This window comes from Alexandromys fortis, unplaced genomic scaffold, assembly GCF_014885135.2.
Source record: "Alexandromys fortis isolate MF-2015 unplaced genomic scaffold, M_Fortis_MF-2015_v1.1 scaffold_48, whole genome shotgun sequence".
Classification (NCBI taxonomy): domain Eukaryota; kingdom Metazoa; phylum Chordata; class Mammalia; order Rodentia; family Cricetidae; genus Alexandromys; species Alexandromys fortis.
This window is the reverse complement of record NW_026067947.1, coordinates 8,667,921-8,687,438: the sequence shown is the minus strand read 5'-3', so window position 1 is coordinate 8,687,438 and position 19,518 is coordinate 8,667,921. Positions and strand designations below refer to the sequence as shown.

General features: G+C 33.9%; 1 protein-coding gene across 1 annotated transcript in view; it reads right to left on the bottom strand.

The window, feature by feature from the left end:
• LOC126506075 (contactin-6) overlaps positions 1 to 19,518 on the bottom strand; it is a 340,519-nt gene that overhangs the window by 18,974 nt on the left and 302,027 nt on the right. The window contains exons 13-17 of the mRNA XM_050149362.1: positions 8,139 to 8,314; positions 7,677 to 7,794; positions 6,930 to 7,088; positions 5,138 to 5,287; positions 1,992 to 2,062 (exon numbers count right to left, since the gene is read on the bottom strand). Coding sequence (XP_050005319.1) covers positions 1,992 to 2,062; positions 5,138 to 5,287; positions 6,930 to 7,088; positions 7,677 to 7,794; positions 8,139 to 8,314 — 674 coding nt within the window. The remainder of the gene's footprint in view (positions 1 to 1,991; positions 2,063 to 5,137; positions 5,288 to 6,929; positions 7,089 to 7,676; positions 7,795 to 8,138; positions 8,315 to 19,518) is intronic.

Below are 19,518 nucleotides of genomic sequence, written 5' to 3'. Positions count from 1 at the left end.
TATATACTGACTTTTTAAAGCAAATGAGACCCATGCCCAAGTGTGTTGGTATCTTATAAAGGCTATTGGTTGAAGGAGCAGAAGGAGCTCTTGCAGCAAGTGCCCACTGTAACATGATGGGGCCTGCTCATTGGGGTTTCTGCCCTGCCCAGTTTCCCACAGCTGGCAAGCCCCAAGAAAACCACATGGAGTTCTCCATAAGTTATATTGGCCCATTAGCTCAGTCTTCTTATTAGTTCTTATAGCTTATATTAACCCATTGTTCTTATTTATGTTAGCCACATGGCTTGGTGCCTTTCACAGCTGTGTAGGTTACATCTTGCTTCTCCAAAGTCTGGGCAGAAATGGGAGGAATGGGAGGAATGGGCTTCCTCCTTCCTAGAATTCTCCTCTTCTCATCCCCCCTCCTCTACTTCCTGTCTGGTTGACCTGCCTATACCTTCTGCCTGGCCAATCAGCATTTATTTCAAAATATGATTGACAGAATATAGACAATTCTCCCACACCAGCCCACCTAATCCACATTTTATATCTGTTCCCCCTAAATGACAGCTCTGTTCCCTATCGTATAACCTTTTTGGAGGGGCATGAGTCTCTCTGGGTGGCCCACAAAACCCTGCAGTTCTGCACAAATGTGTCTCTCCTCTCCCTTAGGCCTGGAACATTCGATGCTCTTAGTTCACAGATCCTACCAAAGAGTATTAATGGAGGGCACCCTATCATCTAAGCATTGTGCTCCATAATAACCACATGAAATAAGTGACGTAGAAGCAAAAATCAATTGCAGGGCATCTACAGTAGGTCTCTCACTGTCAATTATAACCTAGAGGAGCAACATTTACTCCCTAGTTTACCCCCATATAGGCAGGATGAATGATTAACATTGTCTAACAATTGCTTGCTCATTCTCTTTTCTTTTTCTCTCTATCTGTTGCCGAATTCCTCAACCTTGCCATTAGTGACATTCTGGATCAGATAATTGTTATAAGAATCTGTATAATGTAACATAGGCTGTTTGGTAGCAGTCTGGTCTTTACTTGGATTTCCCATATCTGCCAACACCCAATACCTTGGTTATTAACTCCTGAACATTGTGTTTGCCAAATCTCCTACATACTATAGAATTCCTAGCTAAGAAAGTATGGAGTTATGAATGAGGAAATGTAGACTGGCTGAAACTGAAGCAGTCAGGCCCAACCTTTCATCTATAGGCTGCATGTGACTGGGTAAAGGCATGAATGAATAAATGAATGAATGAATGGTGCTCAACAAAATAAAAGAGAATTTACTTAAAAGGTTAGGAGGAATTTTTAAAATATTAACAACTTGAAAGTGGCAAGACCATGTTGCAATGTCAAAAGACTAGAACACCTGCTTTGAAGTTTATGATGCCTAATGATAATAGTCTACAAGAGCTAGTTCCAGGAAAGAAACAAAAAGCTACAGAGAAACCTTGTCTCAAAAAATCAAAAAAAAATGTAATCTGTAAAAGAAAAATGAATTTATAAGTTACACTGAAACAAAATGACCAAAAAAGCTATTTGATGCTACTTACTAACATTTCTTCTAGATGCTGGGAAAGAACAGTTGATGCTGTAAAGGGCACTGTTCAAACGATAATCAGTTTTTGCCTGTGCTCTACTAAATCTGCAATATCCCCAATAAAAGAATTTTATAACTAATCAATAAAATAATACCCAACCTACCAGTTATAATTACAAGACTCACTGCTCAGTAGATACTGCTATCGTTTTCTAATATGTGGAACAATGTGTGCTGAGTTAGCCACATTCTCTTACTTTAGAGAAATAACAATTACATAATACCATCCTTAAATCATTTATTATTAGGGTGATGTACATTTTTGCCCTGAATTTTTATACAGAGGATACTCTGTAATAATCAAATTAAGCTTTGTTGTTTTTTCAATATTCTCTCTGGCTAGCTGAATGTTTCTTATTCAAAAATAACTTAGTCGGACAGAAAATTACCTCCCACGTAATGACGAGCTCCGATCTGCTTCCACCGCCTCCGTTGATATTTGCTGGTGCCACAATGGGGACTGCAGACAATCAAGAGAAATGTGGATGGTAAGGATGAAAGAAATAACTTCATCATGAAGAGTTCTGTTTGGGAGGGTTTCACCTTTCAAAGCTCTCACCCTGGCAGACTGTGAGAGTGTTGAATTTTTAATGAACATAAATGATGTTTACACATATCCAAATTTCCAAGAGAGGGGACACAGTTTTGTTTGATACATGGGCACCTTGGCTCCAAAATTAATTAAAAATCAAGTAACATCGTGTGTTTGACATTATTATGCATCATCTACTAATTGGCAAAATGATGTTGCATTCAGATGGTAACGGTGACACCGCTGATTTAGTGCCCAATTATACAGTTGTGCTGTAAACAAGTTACTCAGGCAGTGCATTAATTAATTATTTTTTGTCAATAAACAAGCTGGATGTTTTTCCTTTCTTAACCATCAGGATATTTTAACATTTAAAATTAAATTCTTGTGCTCAAATTACTCTGGAGAGAAGAAGAGTAATTTTTAACTTTTCACTTGTAAAATCAGAGTTTTCTCTTGTACAGAAAGTCACTGAGGGGCTGTGACTTCAGCTTAATCTTCAGATCTAAGACAAAGGCACCTGTTAATACTGATATAATAATATGAATATGTTTTTCAATTCTATGTCTGTGAGGACTGCAGTGGTAAACATGGCTCATGGTAAATTGCAAACATAAAAAGAGCTAGCATATATCTCAAAGGGAGTGCATAGTCAGAATACCGATTTTAACACATACGTAGAGGGATTAAAAATATCTCTCCTGTTGACATAATACAAAGCAAACTAAATTTAATATTGGATAAAGATGCTATGTATGCAGCATGTTGAACTGTGTAAAATTATTTACATGACACCATTTTTGTCCAAGGTTCAGAAGTTGGGAATAAGATCACTGGGTATGGTTGGGGATTATAGTCAAAGATAAAAAAATGTGTGTGTGTGTGTGTGTGTGTGTGTGTGTGTTGGGGAGAACTCAACTACTCATGTCAGTTTTTTATCAAACTATTGTGAATAAATTGTGACTAAAGAATTATAGGTTCTTTACTTCATTCTTTTATGCAGATATATGAGCTCCATCAGCAACATCAGCAATAATGGTATGATAATTGATTATTTGATGCTCCTTCTTAAGATAGCATTTTCAACCATACATTTTAAGGTTCAGTTTACCCTTCATTTTGTTTGATTATTCTTTTCATAAAGTTCATCTTTCCATAAGCTGTAATGTCTAAGTATTATCATTCATTTTGTCAAAAATGACATGATCAGGATAATGTCTATAAGAGTTACTCAATATATTAGTACTTGGCAGCTTCATATATATTCAAGACCTTTCCATAGTTATCAAGTAATATTTTCACATCAAGCTAAATTGTTTTTTTCCATTTTCCAATGTAATGAGAAGCAGAAAAACACTTTCTTTTAAAGATTATTTATATAATTTATGTACTTTGTATTTGTATAAACATACACCATGCATTTGCAAGTGCTTGTGGAAATCAGACAGGGGTGCTAGAGCTGGAAGTACAGGGAATTGTGAGTAATTCAATCTGGATGCTATAAACTCAATCCAGGTCCTCGGGAAAAGCAGGAAGCAAAGAACTCATAACTTCTGAGCCATATCTTCATCCCCTACTTTCTTTATCCAATTTAACATATACTAGCCTTAATATTAAAACCGTATTGAAAAAAATTGGTCTTTGATTACCAGAAAGAGGGGGTGGGCTTTTTCATACTTTAGTATGATAGAGTATACCTTTATAGAATATCAGTATGAAAATTTCCAAGTCTTATTGTTCAAGAGAGTAACAATGGTCAGTATGCATGCAAATGTTACTTCATTAACCACAATTGGAGTCAACCTTGTCAAAACAAGTGAAACAGTGGCTGGAAAAATTCCTAGAAAATAAAGCTAGTGTCCAGAGTAAGGAGTATGCACCTGAATCTTAGGGTCCAAGGTGGAACTGAAGCCACTGCTCATGTGGGTGGAGAGTAAAGTGCTATTTGGACAATTCTCAGTGGGCAAATCCATAGTTAAGGGTTCAAATACAGAATGCCAGAAACAAAGAGGTTTTTTATAGGTCCTGCTCTCAGTCCATCCTCCATAAAATAAAGGAACCTCCCATTCACTTTCACATTTCAACGTGATTTAATTCAGTGTTAGTATTATCAAATATATTTATTTTGATAATCTATTCTGAAGCAAAAGAATGGTGTAGGGTGTGGGATGGGCACTTGTCTGGCATGGGAAGGCCTCTGAATTCCATTCCTAGAATTACAAAATCAAAACAAAAGAAAACAAAAACCTTTCCTTTAAAAGGAAATTATTAGTATCTGATAATTTTGATAATTGTTCATCCTTTGTGGAAATAACTTATCTCGTTTTTTTTTATACTAGGACAGAAAGAGCAAAGGTGTTTTATATCTACTTCGCTAGAAAAAAAGGGGAATTACATAAGCTTTAGATGATAAAAGACTAAGTATGCTATCGGGGAATTAAAGGCTGAGGTGAAATGAGGATATGTTATAAAAATGTACAAAGACTTGATTTGGAGTAAGGTTTCACTTGGATTCTGCTGTTCAATGAACTAGCCAGTACTAAATTAGCATTTTTGTTCAGTGGTTTAGGCATTACCTTATTTTCACAAAGAAGAATTTATATTTTTATAACTAGATCAGAGTTGAAAAAAAAAAACAAATGAAAATGAGAATTTGTTGAGTTAAGTAGATGCTATATTAATTATTTACTACCACCTACTAATGAACAAACCCTAACACAATTACAGCGTCCCAACTGAAGAATGGGTAGGAAATATATTTTGAAAGTTACTTCTGTAAAGCTCTTATTTTAACACATCTGTTTCCATTATCCAACTCAAGTTAAAGCTCGAACTGTGAGAAAGAGATGAGTGGGATTCACCTGGATTTGGTCCAATACAAATGTAAAGACTGGAAACCCTAACTCATCAACACTAATTTTGTTCACGCAATTGTAAAGGATGCATAAAATACCTTCTTTAAGAGCTCTGACAGAAAGGAGTAAACATTGATTTCTTTATTACCTGATGCTTTGGTTCTCAGCAATTCTGATGGCTTGCTTGGCTCTCCAATTCCAATGTTGTTCCCAGCAACGACACGGAATTCATATTCCACCCAAGGACTCAAACCAACTACTGTTGCATTATATGTCTGTCCATTGAGAATTTCTGGGACTGAAGCAAACAAACAAAAGTCTGAACTGAGTAATAAGGTCATGAATATGCACTAGTCAGGAGCATAAAATTATCTTTATTTTTTGCATTTGTATACATATGGTGCTGAAAATTACTTTTTTTAAATTTCTGTGAAGGATTATTTAGGATGTTTGATGAACATTGGATTGATTCTGTTGGTTGTTTTTGGTAGACTGGGTCATTTTCATATTAATTATACTGATCAATAAGAATGGGAGGGCAGTCTTGAAGACTTCTTCAACATTTTTTGTTCAAAGTCTCATAGTTTTTATTATAGAAGTGTTTCAGTTATTTAGTTAGAGTTATTAGAAGGTATTTTAACTTTTGAGGCCCTTATGAAAGGTAATGTATCATCATTTCTTTCTAGACTGTCATTTGAATATAGAAAGGCTACTGATTTTTATCTGTTAATTTTGTGTCTAGCTACTTTGCTGAAAGCATGTATTAGCTATAGGAATGTCCTGCGGGAGTCTTTAGGGAGTTTGATGAATAATATTATAACATCTGCAGAAACCTGCAGTTTTGACTTCTCCCTTTCCTATTTGAATCCTCCTGATCCCCTTCAGTTGCCTTATTTCATACCCCAAGCCTCTCCAAGATTTTTAACATAAAAGGGTGTTGGATTTTTTCACATCTTCTTGGTAGCTAAGGAAATGACCATATAGTTTCTGTCGTGTAGAATTTTTATGTAATAAATTATTTTGTTTTATCTTTAACACGTCCCTGCATCTCTTGGATAAAACTCTGAATCACAGTAGGTAATCTTTTTTAGTTTGTCCTTATATTATGTTTCAAGCATTTTATTGATAATTTTTGCATCTATGTTAATAACGAATGATGAGCTATTATTTCCTTTTTGTTTGATTTTTTATTTTGTTGTATTGCCATATAGTTTAGGCATTAGTTTAATAATGCCTTCATAAGAATCATTTGGAAATATTCTTTCAATTTCTGTTTTCTTGAATACCTTGTGGAGTATTGGCATTAGTTCTTTTTTGAACATCTTAAAGCAATCAGCACTGAATCGATGAGGCTGTATATGTTGTTGTTGTTGTTGCTGGAATATTTTTTAATCACTAATGATATTTGGCTATGGGTTTAGGGTCTGTTTAAATGGTTTGTCTCATTTTGACCAATATTTCAAGAAATTAATTCATTTTCTTTAGGTTTTCCAGATTGTCAAAGTATATCCTTATGATTCTCCGAGTTTCCTCATTGTCTGTTGGAATATCTTTTTCACTTCTCAGTTTTGAAGTTTGATCTTTTTTTTTTCTCTTTACTTTTGTTATTTTGGTTAAAAGTTGATTTTTATTCAATGACTAAATATTTAATTTATTGATTTTTTTCCCCTATGGCATATTTTGTTATTTCCATTTTACTGATTTCAGCCCTGAGTTTATTTCATCCTATCTACTCTCTTATATAATCTTGCTTTTTTAAATGCTACCAAGTATATAATTAAGCTATCAATATGAGGTATCTCTAGTTTGGAGTTATAGCTGATAATTTATATTATAAAAATTAAGTATTGTAAAATATGTTTATTAGGGTTATCAAATTAAGATATTATATCAATGAGTATCATTGTTAGACAATCATCACAAATACGGAAGTCACTTACCTGTAGCAACGGCTTGCCAGCCTACCGAGAAGGGTGTACGAGTCTGAACAGTAAATATTTGAATGGGACTGTTATTATCAGGACCAGGTCTCCAGCTCAGCTGGGAAGTGGTACTTGAAATGTGTTCCACTTTTACATCTTCTGGAGGACCAGGGGGACCTTGAAAAACATCATTTATGACAACTGTTTTGGAAATATTTAAACATATCAATTGAGGCCTAGAGTATCTTAGTTTACCTGCAATATATGTAAAATAAATTACTGAATACAAGCTGATGGTTGTAGATTAAATACTAAAAAATCTATCTTATCCAGATGTGTAATCAAGATGACCCATTAACTTAGAAAGGCCATCTCTATAGAGTAGGCAATACTAATATATTTAGTGAATAACATGTTACAATGAGCTGATTTCAAATTATCCATTCTCTCTCAAATGTAGTTCAAGTAAATGTAACTAATATGGACAAATGTAAAATCCTATACATTTTATTCTGTTATGACAGTAACTGATTATTGCAAATAGTAGGCCAGTCTAAATTTTAGCAATTGATAGTTTGTGCTAAGCATAGTCATTTATTGCCCATAACCACAGAACCCATATGATGGACTCTTAGAATTAACAAACCAGGAAATTATCTGTTTTTTCCTTATCCACATTTAATTCCTCAGACAGCTGCCATTTCTATATGGACATTTATGATCATGAATAAAGAATAGAACCCCTCTTTCATCATTTCTGCTCACCTCTCACAATGATATCAGCTACAGCAGACAAGCGTTCCAGTGTTGTTTGCACTGTGCACAGATATTTTCCTGAATGTCCTAATTGAATATTCCTTATCATCAAATCCCCAACAGACTCCTGTAGACAGAAAAAAAAAGAATTTGATGAATGAATAATCACACACAGCGGGTCCTATTTTCTTTACAGCTGGGTAGATATTAAACATAAGACAGTTTTGAAATTAGAAGACATATTAAGATTATTATACTTTTCTATAATTTATCGCCTTCTTATCCCTGTTAATTGCATCTAGCAAACAAGTATTTATGTGAAATACATTAAATAAAGCAAAACAAAAACAGATGCAGCTTTATGTGCAGATGGTGATTATTTCTGTAATAATGACAGAGAGAATGATTATGGACTATGTGGACTCATGTTTAACATGCTTCATTAAGAACTTAACATTTTTAGATACTTACCCCCCCAATTCTTTCAAAATGAGCCACACCTTTCTGTAAGTCTATGACATCTCCATTAAAGTACCAAACAAATACAACTTCCATAGTAGGGTCATGAGACACTTGACAGGGTAAAACGATACTCTCACCGACTGTAACATCCATTTTAGATGGTGGTATTGTAATGACGGTTCTCTCTGTTGAGAAAAGATTGTGCTTTAAAGACTTAGAATATGCTAACACATATTTTTGAATGTTTTGCTATTATTTTACCCCAAAGGAAAAAAAAACACCATTTGATTTAATATGAAAAAAATCTTCTTTTTTTCAAACATTATAAATAAATGAGTCATTTGTATCACCCTCACTCCCAAATCTGAGGAAACAGAGCAGAAGAGGGGCAGGAAGATGTTAAGAAAAAGAGATTGGGAGACCTGGTGAGAAGCAGCATTTTGGGGATATGACAAGGCTGCTTCATTGATATCCTCATAGACGCTGTGTTTGCTTGCACTAGATAAAGCCAGTCAACACTGTAGCACAGATCATGAAGAGGTTCAAGAGACCCCCTATTAGGGAGGGACTATAAATGCTTGATCAGTTTGGGGGGAAGGAGATTAAAGTTATCTTTGCTTTCTTTCTTTAAATTATTCTCAGATGTTTGTTTATCTTTGGAGATCTTTCTGATTAGTTCTATGATGTGTACTTAAAAATTGCATTATCTATTTTTTTCTTAATGATCCGGGTTTTCAGTTTGTTTGTTTGGTTTCGGATTTTTTTTCCCTTTGGCTTTTTTTTCTGTTTTGTTGTTCCTTGTAATTATAGTTGTTAATCCTCTTTAACGTAAAATTAGTATAGATTTATTCTATTCTGTAGGTTGCTGGTTTGCTTCAAATGATACTGATCTTTGCTATACAGAAGCTTTCTTTTAGCTTCCTGTGTCTCACTGATCAATCATTGGTCTTAATGGCTGTGCTATCAATGGTCTGAATGATCATCCTTTTCTTCATAGACTTTCCTGTGCTAATGGGAACAAATCTATTCCAAATTTTCTCAGTTTTCAGAATCATGCTGTCTAGTCTTATGTTGAGCTCCTTGATCCATGGATCAATTTAGAAGCTTCCTGAAATATAAGCATATATTCAAGGAATTTAAATGGAGCTATAATATGATAAGGGAGCCAATGTTCCAACTAAATACACCAATAGAGCTCTACTGAACCCCCTATATATTACAGCTTATGGCCATAGTTATTAGTTACCTTTAAATTCTAATGGTGAGACTCTATTGATGAAGACACACCTACGCCATCAAGCATGGAGAAATTGAGGGGGTGCCCACCTAGAACCTTCACCCATACTGACTAGCATTTGTGGTGTTAAAAGTTACTTTGCACACTACAGGAGGAGAAAATTAATGACTAATATTATGTAACCATAAATCCTGTGACCTTAAAACAGTGAAATTCCTGCACGGTATAGTAATATAATAGTGATACAAATGCTATGGAGTAACCAAGCACTTTTTGATTGGATCTAACGTCCCTACTGTGAGATGGGGCCATACTTGACAACTGCTAAAATTGCCAAGAACCTGAAACTAGATAAGGTCATGGGTCTAAGTGAAAACCTACTATTATCATTCTGCTAGATGAACACAGTAACAAAGTAATTCCTAATTACATACTGCTATGTCCATAGAGCAGAGGATCAACCTTCATCAGAGAAGCTTTTTCTTACAGAAGGTTGTAACTAACAAAGAGACCCACAACAGGACAAGAGGCAGGGAGTGAAAGAATTTGAAACACTCAGCCCTAAAAGGAATTTTTTTTCCAAACTCTGCCCTCAAGACTAAAAGGCCTAAAAGGCAGAAAAGGCAGAAAAAAAAAAAAGAATTTGAGGCAGTGAACGGGTCCAAGGAAACAAGGAACAATGTCTTTCAGTCACAGCAGGGCTCATAGGCATATGAATTTATAGAGACTGTGGCAGCATTCATAAGATCAGCACAAGTTAAAAATAGACAAAATCCCTTCATGTGGAAGAAGTAAAAATGAAGTCCTACCCCTAGGCAAGAAGCTACTTATAATAGATACCTGTTGTCAATGGGAAAATCAGTTTATTTAATTTTTTCTAATGGGGTGACGCTGGGTATATGAACCACACTCCAAGTTAGACATTATGCCCATAAATGAGTAGTTGGGAAACACAAAACAGATTCCATGTCTTTTGTGTGCTTTTTGTTTTGTTTTGGTATTTTTATCTTAGTTTTCCCTTTTATTTTATTACTTTCTATTTTTATTTTTTTTCTAATGAGAGATAGAGAGATAGCTTGAAATTGAGTTTAGGGAAGTGGGCAGGATTTAGAAAGAGTTAGGTGTGGAGAACATAATCAAAGTATATTTTATTTTCAAAGATTAACAAAAGAATGAAAAGGATATATGAAGTTGTTAGGCTAAGGAGGATAGAATGGGTGGATATGGTGGACATTAAGATAATTAGAGGTGGTGGGTTTGAGGTGGATGAGAATGATCTAAACACATTATATGAAATTCTCAAAATAAATGATAAAGGTCTTACATTAAACACAATTTCCTCTTAATTGAGGTGTAAAAAGTAAAGATCTCATAGGACAATATTCCACATTTAGGGAACTACACTATTTTTATATTTTATTCTAAATATCTAGCAATAATATTAAAAATGCATAGCTACCACTCTAAATACTTAATTAGCTTAAGAATCCATAAGAGAAATTACATTTCTAAGTCTAGATACACCACAAGTTGTGTAGTTTTATAATTGCATGCTTATATTTAAAAGTTTGAATGAAACCTATATTAAGAATGCTTATGATGGTCATTTTTTTCTTTTAACTGAAGTTGAAACATGAATAGGAAAGATGGGAGTCTCTATTTGTAATTCCACAATTTTTGATATCAAAATATGTAGCTGTCATAGAAACATTCTTCTTAGGAATATTTCTTTTTTTCTAGAGGCCAATACTTGTTCCACAAGTCCCCCTACACCATGGCATAAAATTTCAAAGTCATTTCTGAGATGAATTTAGGTTTCCTGAGTTATAAAAAAGAATAACATTCATGGGCATTTTAGTTATTTATAGTGAAATATGCAGCTTTAATCACAGAGCATTGAGGCTTCACCAACACCAAGATTCATCATTTCTTTCTTTGTTGTTATGTTTTCCATAAAGTTTGTCATGATAACAATTCCACCTCCCCCAACATCTCAATGATCTCTACCACCTCCCCACCCACACAAATCCACATCCTTTCTTGTTTTGATTCTCATTAAAACAAACAGGTGGGGTTGGAGAAATGGCTCAGTGGTTGAGAACACTGGCTGTTCTATCAGAGGACCTGAGTTCAATTCCCAGCACCAACATGGCAGCTCACAACTGTCCATAACTCCAGCTCCAGGAGATCTGCCATCATCACACAGACATGCATGCAGGCTAAACACCAATAGATATAGAATAAAGATAAATAATTTTTAAAAAAACAAACAGGAATCTATAAAAAGACAAAAGAGATAAATAAGATAAAATAGAAGTAAACAAATCTGTTTAAGACAAAAGCAACATGAAGAAAATACAAAAGAAACACATATAGACATAGAGACACATTCTTTGGAACATATAGAAATCCCCTAAAATCACAAGGTTGGTACAAGCAAAAGATCTATTAGAAAAGAGGAAGAAGGAGGAGAAGGAGGAAAAGAGAAGAAGGAGAAGAGTAGGGGAAGAAGAAAGAAAAAAAGAAGAGGAGGAGGAGAAGGAGCAGGAAGAGAAGAAGCTCAGACAAAGCCTTATGAGATGAAAATAGCTCCAAAATCCCATTCAGTTCAGTTTGTGTTAGCTATCTATTCCTGAGCATGGGGTCTGGCCTTAAGAGTGGTTTGTATACCTGGAGAGACTCTGTTAGAGAAAACAAGTTTTTCATCATTACTAGAGAGGCCCTGCATATAAATTTAGATTAACATTCGCCATTTTTTAAAGGACATTTGAACAGGAACATACTGAAACAATGCATTACTCAATTTTGCCTACAAAATGTTAAACTGCTAGTTTGTATCAAAATATATTGGCAAAGACATAAACGTTGGATATAGGAAGTAATAATTTTAGGGTTTTTTCAAGATTTATTTATTATTTACACAGTGTTCTGCTTGTATGACAGACATAAGAGGGCACCAGATGTCGTTACAGATGGTTGTAAGCCACCAAGTGGTTGCTGGGAATTGAACTTAGAACCTCTGGAAGAAAAGTCACTGTTCTTAACTTCATAGTCATCTCTCCAGCACAATATTTGTGGGTTTTAAGGTAACTTGATGAATCAGCCATGGTAAAAATGAAAGAGAACCTTACATTTCTGAATATAAGGGAGAGAATATTATGTTAGATATATTCTGTTATGTCAAAATCAGGGAGTAGTCTGAACAGAGGACTTGATGATTGCTTCCATTTCCAACTTAAAGTGCTTTTTTTAAATCAATTTTGTTACAATTTATCACTTCCCAAGTGATATCTAACATTTTAAATACAATTTTGGTAATAAGGAAATGTTTTTGTCTAGTAGTTTCTTTGAACAAAAAACCCTATCATTTTATTCATATTTGTAGGCAGATGAGTTGGCTAATTAGACGTGTTGGTAAAGTCAAACAGTCCCTGTTTAAGTCTTTACGTTAAGCATTTTAACTAATTTTCAAGCATTAAAAATTACAACCACTTCTTCCATTTAAAAGATACAGCATAGTGGCAAAATTAAACTAATTATTTTCTATATGTGTTGCTCATTGGCAATACAGTAGTGACTAAAGCTTCATGAATAAGAAGTTATCATAGTATGATATATATCTGTTATACTTTCACTAGACTGTTCCAGCTTTTAAATGTATGACAGGTATTTATTTGAGGACTCTTCATGCCTCCATCCTTCGGTTAAGAACTAGACAAATAATTGTGGGAGATGGGATGTAAAACAAAGCACTGAGTAACACTGTATATTTACCTTCATAAATGTGTCAACAGAAGGTGGCTGTCATGTATGAGACTGTGTTATTGTATACAACACCAAAACTCTGGCATCCCCATATGTGAGAAGTAATTCCATTAGTATGTTCTACTTTTGAGGGATTATTTTGTAGAAAAGAGATTGCTTAAACAAGGAAGTTCATGGCCAGTAAAAGTAACTCAAGAAAAGCTCACACGTGGCAAGAAAGAGCCACATACCTTGTTGTCAAGGACATTTATCAGTCTGTATAAAGAAGTCTGTTTCGTAGATGCTAGAAAGTCCTGATAAGTCACAGGAAAACATGAGTGAAGAGTTAAGAAGAGGAAGTGAGGTCAGACTCTGCTCTGCTCCGAGAGAGACCCCACAGCTCTGCTCTCTGGAGCAGAGACGTCAGGATGGACGGAGGCTAGAATCTTCCCGGTAAGCGCACCTTGGGGTGCTTACACAGATGATTAGAAATGGGCTAAATTAATATGTGAGAATTAGCCTAGAAGAGGCTAGATAGAAATGGGTCAAGCAGTTAAATGAATACAAAAAAAAAAAAAAAAAGATGAAGTCTCCTAACAGTCCTAGACATAGGACTTGGGCCATATCATCAGTAAACATAGGCTTAGCTCAAGCGACATGGAAAGTTTGTTTTGAAACTATTTAATACCATTTTTCTCTAAAATATTTTACTGCTTATAAAATTTGATAAGGGTGATATTGATACATAAGTGGTTCAATCAATTCATATATATTAAAACACATACCATTTTATTGAACTTATATCTTGATTATAAGATTTTTCTTACTTGCTTTTTTATAAATTCATCAGACCACTGGAATCTATATTTTTAGCAACTTTATTTTCATTTGAGGTAATTACTTGAGCTACATCACTACTCTTTGCAAGTAAACATTTTTTTTATTTTTTATTCTTTGATAAACATTTTATAAAATGTTTATTTTACCAAGGAACTTTAAGGCCAATATAACATTTTTAGAGCTATGAACTTCAGTTTCAGACTGCAATATTTCTGTGAACTTCTGAAAAACTGCTTTTTATAACATGAGCTATTAATATACACATAAATGCAGAGTATTATTTATTCTAAAATAATTTCATCTTTTATCACTGTGAAATATATTACTCAAGTTTTTATTTATCTTTTCAGGTAAATGTATATGAGAGAACCTTGAAATTTGTTCTGATATGGACATTGTGCAGGAAGCTGGCATAGCATTATGATTTGTGTATTAGTTTAAATGTCACTTATTCATTCCATTGTGGTTTTTTCAATTACAATGAGAAACTCATTAATAATTGGTTTTCCTGAAGCTTCATATAAAAATAGAGTTCTTCTCCTTGTATCAAATAATCTTGAAATTAAACTTTTATTTCTAGCCCTGTGGAGATTAACTTTGTCATGCTGTAGAAGTGTTCAAAACTCATGGATTTTCTAAACTCTTTGAAGAATTCATGCAACAGTATGATAAGCTTTATTGCACTGCCCAAACATAAATATATGTTTTATTTGTAAAAATTTGCCGGCAAAGTTTGTTGCCTGTGTACTACCAGCTCGTACCCTGCTGCTGAGACTGGAGAACTAACATTTCTGAACTTGCCACAGCAAGAGTTGGGCAAGCTGGCTGACTCTTTCGCTGGAGGCAGGGGCTGACTCTCAAAATCCTTTCAACTGAAGCTGTTATTGCTGTCCACGGCTGCTCTCTGCTGCTGTCCCCACTATCACATCCACCCACATGAATGTAGACCCTATGTGCCTACCCGCCCACTTGGGAACCAAGCTTCCCTAACAGTCATTAGGCATAAACATGCATACCTGCACAATAGGCTACCTTCTCATGTGTGCACTACCGGAACAGTACCCAGTCCTGAGCTACTGCATAAGAGTATAACTCACATGTTCATGTGCGGGGTACATCACATCACTAGATATTAGACATAAGTATAAAACAAGTTCAGTGATAGGCAGATGAAGAAATTTAAGACAACAGTGGAATAGGAAATCACGTATGACACATGTTTTATCAGGAAACAACATGAGACTGGATAGAGTGTCTTAGGAGCAAGCCCTGCATACGATGGTAATAATTATATCACTACATATGAGTGAAGAAGAGAACAGCATTACTAGAAGATAACGGGATTGGAAAGATGGGAAAAGAGAACAAGATGTTCATAGGGATTAAATTTCATCTAGATAGGAAGATAAGTTTGAATGCTTATTCAACAACAGGATTTATAGGTAATAATAATATATCACTTACTCAGATTTTCTGAGTATAATTAGCATAATTCTATTTTAAAAGCAATAAGTATTACATGACTGATAAGTTAATAAGCTTAATTTAATAATATAACAATGAAAACATCATACAGTGCTATATAGATACATGCAATTTTAGTTTATTAAAGTATATTTAAAAAAGAAAGGTGTAATTTTCTTGAAAGATATGTGAAATACTGAAAGTATGATGTAAGCATTGGCCCTAATGATATATGAAAAAATGGGGTGTTTATTATGAGTTTCACCTGCACATTTTCAACTCGAATAGGTTTGGAATCACTTAGGGACACATTTCTGAGCATATATTTGAAGTATTTCTAAACAGTTTTAATGAGGAACAATGCATCCTGATTACAGGTGCTACTAAAACATGGCCTAAGAGACAAGACTAGATTAAAAGGGGGAAATGAGGAAGTCAGGCAACACTAGTATTTGTGTTATTGTACACTCTGACTAATGACTAAATTCTGTTCCTATGCCCTGCCTGCTGTGATGGACTATATCTTCTCAAACTGTGACCACAAGAAATATTTATTTCCTTAAGTTGATAATGTCAACTATTTTATCAGAGCAATGAGAAAAGTAACTGCCATGTACACAGACAGAGACAATAACTATATAGACAGACACATTATCCAAGAAAAAATGATGTGTTGTTAACTGAGCATAGCATCACCTGTAAGAATCCTCCTGTGTAGACAAAGCAAGGCTTGGGTCTCATGTTCCCCTCTCCAAACTGTGTAGGAACCAACATTACACTATCTACGTAACTTTCGAACAGTCAGGGAGCACTGATTATTCTCTTAGAGTAATCATTTTGCAAACATTCACAGCACCAGAGGAAAACTCATGGTATGTACATAGGACAAAGGGCAAGATCATATCTGCAGAAATAAAGAGTGATACTTGATTTAAAAAAAAATTGCAAAGTCTTTATGACTACTTTCAGGGGGAAAAGAGTGAACTTTGTTATCTATTATTTTTTCATTTGCATAATCTTGAATATGTTAATAGTCAAGCATCTCAGAGATTTATTTAAACACTCAGAACAAAAGAAAAAATGAACATGTTTTCATATATTCTATTCCTTTCCTAAGTGTGGGTATGTTCCAAAAGAGTAGTTTATGTTACTTGAAGTTTATGTTGAAATGTTTCTTACAATTTGTTAATTAGGAAGTGCATTAGAGTCTGAATCATACAAATTAAACGAAGAGAAGTGGACTGTACTAGACTATCACTAGTAAAACTTTCAGATTCATTAAGCATCTTCATCTTGAAACAAAAAGGATAAAATAATCCATTTTACATTACTTCCTTTTTCTTGCATATACCATCCGTGTTCATTGGATGTCTAGGCAAATGATGCTGAAATTTCTGCATGCACAAGATTTCCTTGTTGAATGTGTTCAGAATGCAAATTTCTCAATTTCCACATAAAATACTGATTCAGTAGATTTCAAGCGAGATCCCTGAGTGTGGACTTTTCAGAAGCCTCTCCAGTCAATTTTTGTAGTTATTGCAAATGCTAGGCTGAGAAGACATTGATAAAAATTTTGAATAACACTTCTGTTTAGGACAATTGACTCTCTCTGAAATAGAACATGAGAGTGACTAATACCTTGGATACAGGAAAATTTCACTGTCAGTAAAATGCATTGTCAAGAAAATTTTACTTGTAAACACCATGGTTCAGCATTCCCCAGAATTAATTTTGTGATTAATTGCATTCTTAGAGCTCCATATGACAGTTTAATGTAAAGAAATTTCCAGAATTCCCAGAATTAAGATACATACTAATTCAAGAATTCCTATACTTCATAGATACATAATGTTTTCCATTTGTTTAATAACTTTAAAAGTTTGATGAAATAGGGAATGAATACATCATGTGAACATACAGCATATGTGATGAATGCACATACATATTAATATTTATGAGATAATCATGAAAACTAAAATCCTCAATATTAGAGGAAAAGCTTCATTTTTTATGATACTAGCTCTATTTTTGTTTTATGGTAAATAAATATTCCTAAATATTTTAAAAACACATTCAGAAGTGGTTACCAAAGAAATATAACATATATGGAATTTGCCTCCAGTTAAATATTATAAGTGTTGAGTCAGTAAGTAAGGGTTTTCAAGAAAGAAATTTAGAAATTAGTTGTTTAATTTCCACACTGGGTGATATTAACATAAAACTCTATTATTTCCTCTAGCTCTATTGTATTTCTAAAATTTTTCTACAATAGAAGACAGCCATAAAATGGTAGGTGGAATGAAAATTGTTCTACACAATATAGAAAAATAGTTTCGACATAGCTTCTAAAGTAATAAAAACTAACTACATTGTAAAGCATATCCGACATACAAATGGAAAAGTTTGGAAAATTAGTAGTAGCCATTTTTGAAAGTCTTCATTGGAACACAAAGTCATCACGCCAAAATAATTTCGCATACCCATCTTGCTTTTCAGATATATAAGGGAAAGTTTCATAGAAATTAGATCACTTTTGATAACTTTTTTTCAAATTTTAAAAACATGTTTGCCAATAATTTTTCATAATTCATTTTCAATTATGAACTTGCTAGTAGACAGGGAAACTAAACACACAAAACATGTCAGAAACATAAAATCTGGTTTTTTAAGACTAATTAAATTTGTTCTCTATATCAGTTGCCAAGGACAATATTGCATGTGTTGATTTCTCAGAGCATTTTAGAAGTCCCAAAAAGGTTAGAAAATGTGTGTCTGATATCATTGACAATAATGAATAAATTACTTTTTATAATTCTATTTTGTTTTACACAACTTGCATGGTTGAAATCTTTATTTGTGTGTGATAATCTTTTGAAGGTGACTGCTTGAAGATGACAATTCCACCCCCAAGTTCCACAATGTGCAAAACAGTGCATTCTCTCCAAACAAACATGGGACTCTGCCTTTATATATTTATAACATGACAGAAAATGTTGCTAAGATATAAATAAAAAGTTTTATAGTGGACTATTTACACTTCAAATGGGTGATATTTTTTTACAATATTTTTTCTTACAAGATAACTTGTAAAGACTAGAAACATTAAAAAATGCTTTGAAAGGTGATCCCCTCCCTAAGTTTCTAAAAATCTCTAATTTTTAATATGCTGAGCTTTTTTTCTGTACATTTTTGCAAGTACATGCCTCTATTGGAATTGTTTTTTTTTTAACAATGAGAGCTTTATTAATGTGAGAGTAGTTCAACTTGTAAGTAAATACACAGTTTCTCTGAAGAAAACATAAATGGCTAAGAGTATCTATGAAGATACTTAAAATATATCATCAAAGAAATGCAAATTAAAAACTTACGTCTTTTAGAAGAGCTCTTAACAAAAAGGCAAGAGATAAGAGGCTGTGAAGTATAGGTAACACGCACTTTCTTCATTATATTTTTAATTAGATACAACAATTAGGAAAAAAATTAAAACCAATAAGAAGTTCCATAAAAACATAAAATGAGAACTTTCATATTACCCAACACACTTTGGTCTTCTTACACTCCTATATTCATTGCAGTGTTATTCACAAAAGTTAAAATATAAAAGCATAGTTTGTATCTATCATTCATTGGAAGGATAAAGAAAATACAGACTGTCTGACCAGAGTTCATTGGCATATTATTCAGTCCAATGACCAAAGAAAGGTGTTTTCATTTCTGACAGCATAGATCTTCCAAGATGACATAAGAAATAGGATTGTTTCCAGGAAGAAAAAAAAATATTCCTAAAACTAATTTATATGAAGAACCTAAGATTGCCACACACATGAAAGCATTCTGTGCAATGGTGGATACCAGGAGAAGATTGGTAGGGGAAATGCTGATGCACTTGCTAGTGGTAAGTAAAAAAAGTAGTTGGTAATTATGAAGAGTAGCCACAGTGTACTAGTGACCTGCAGGGTGACACTTTAGTGTGGCCTGGAAATTTGATAAGAGACCTAGCTTTGGTTATTGTCACCATAAATGAAAGCATTATTAGGAGGAATGCAGACAAGCATGCTAATATTTGACTATGGCAATAAGTTGTTATGTGTGAGAGCATACTTA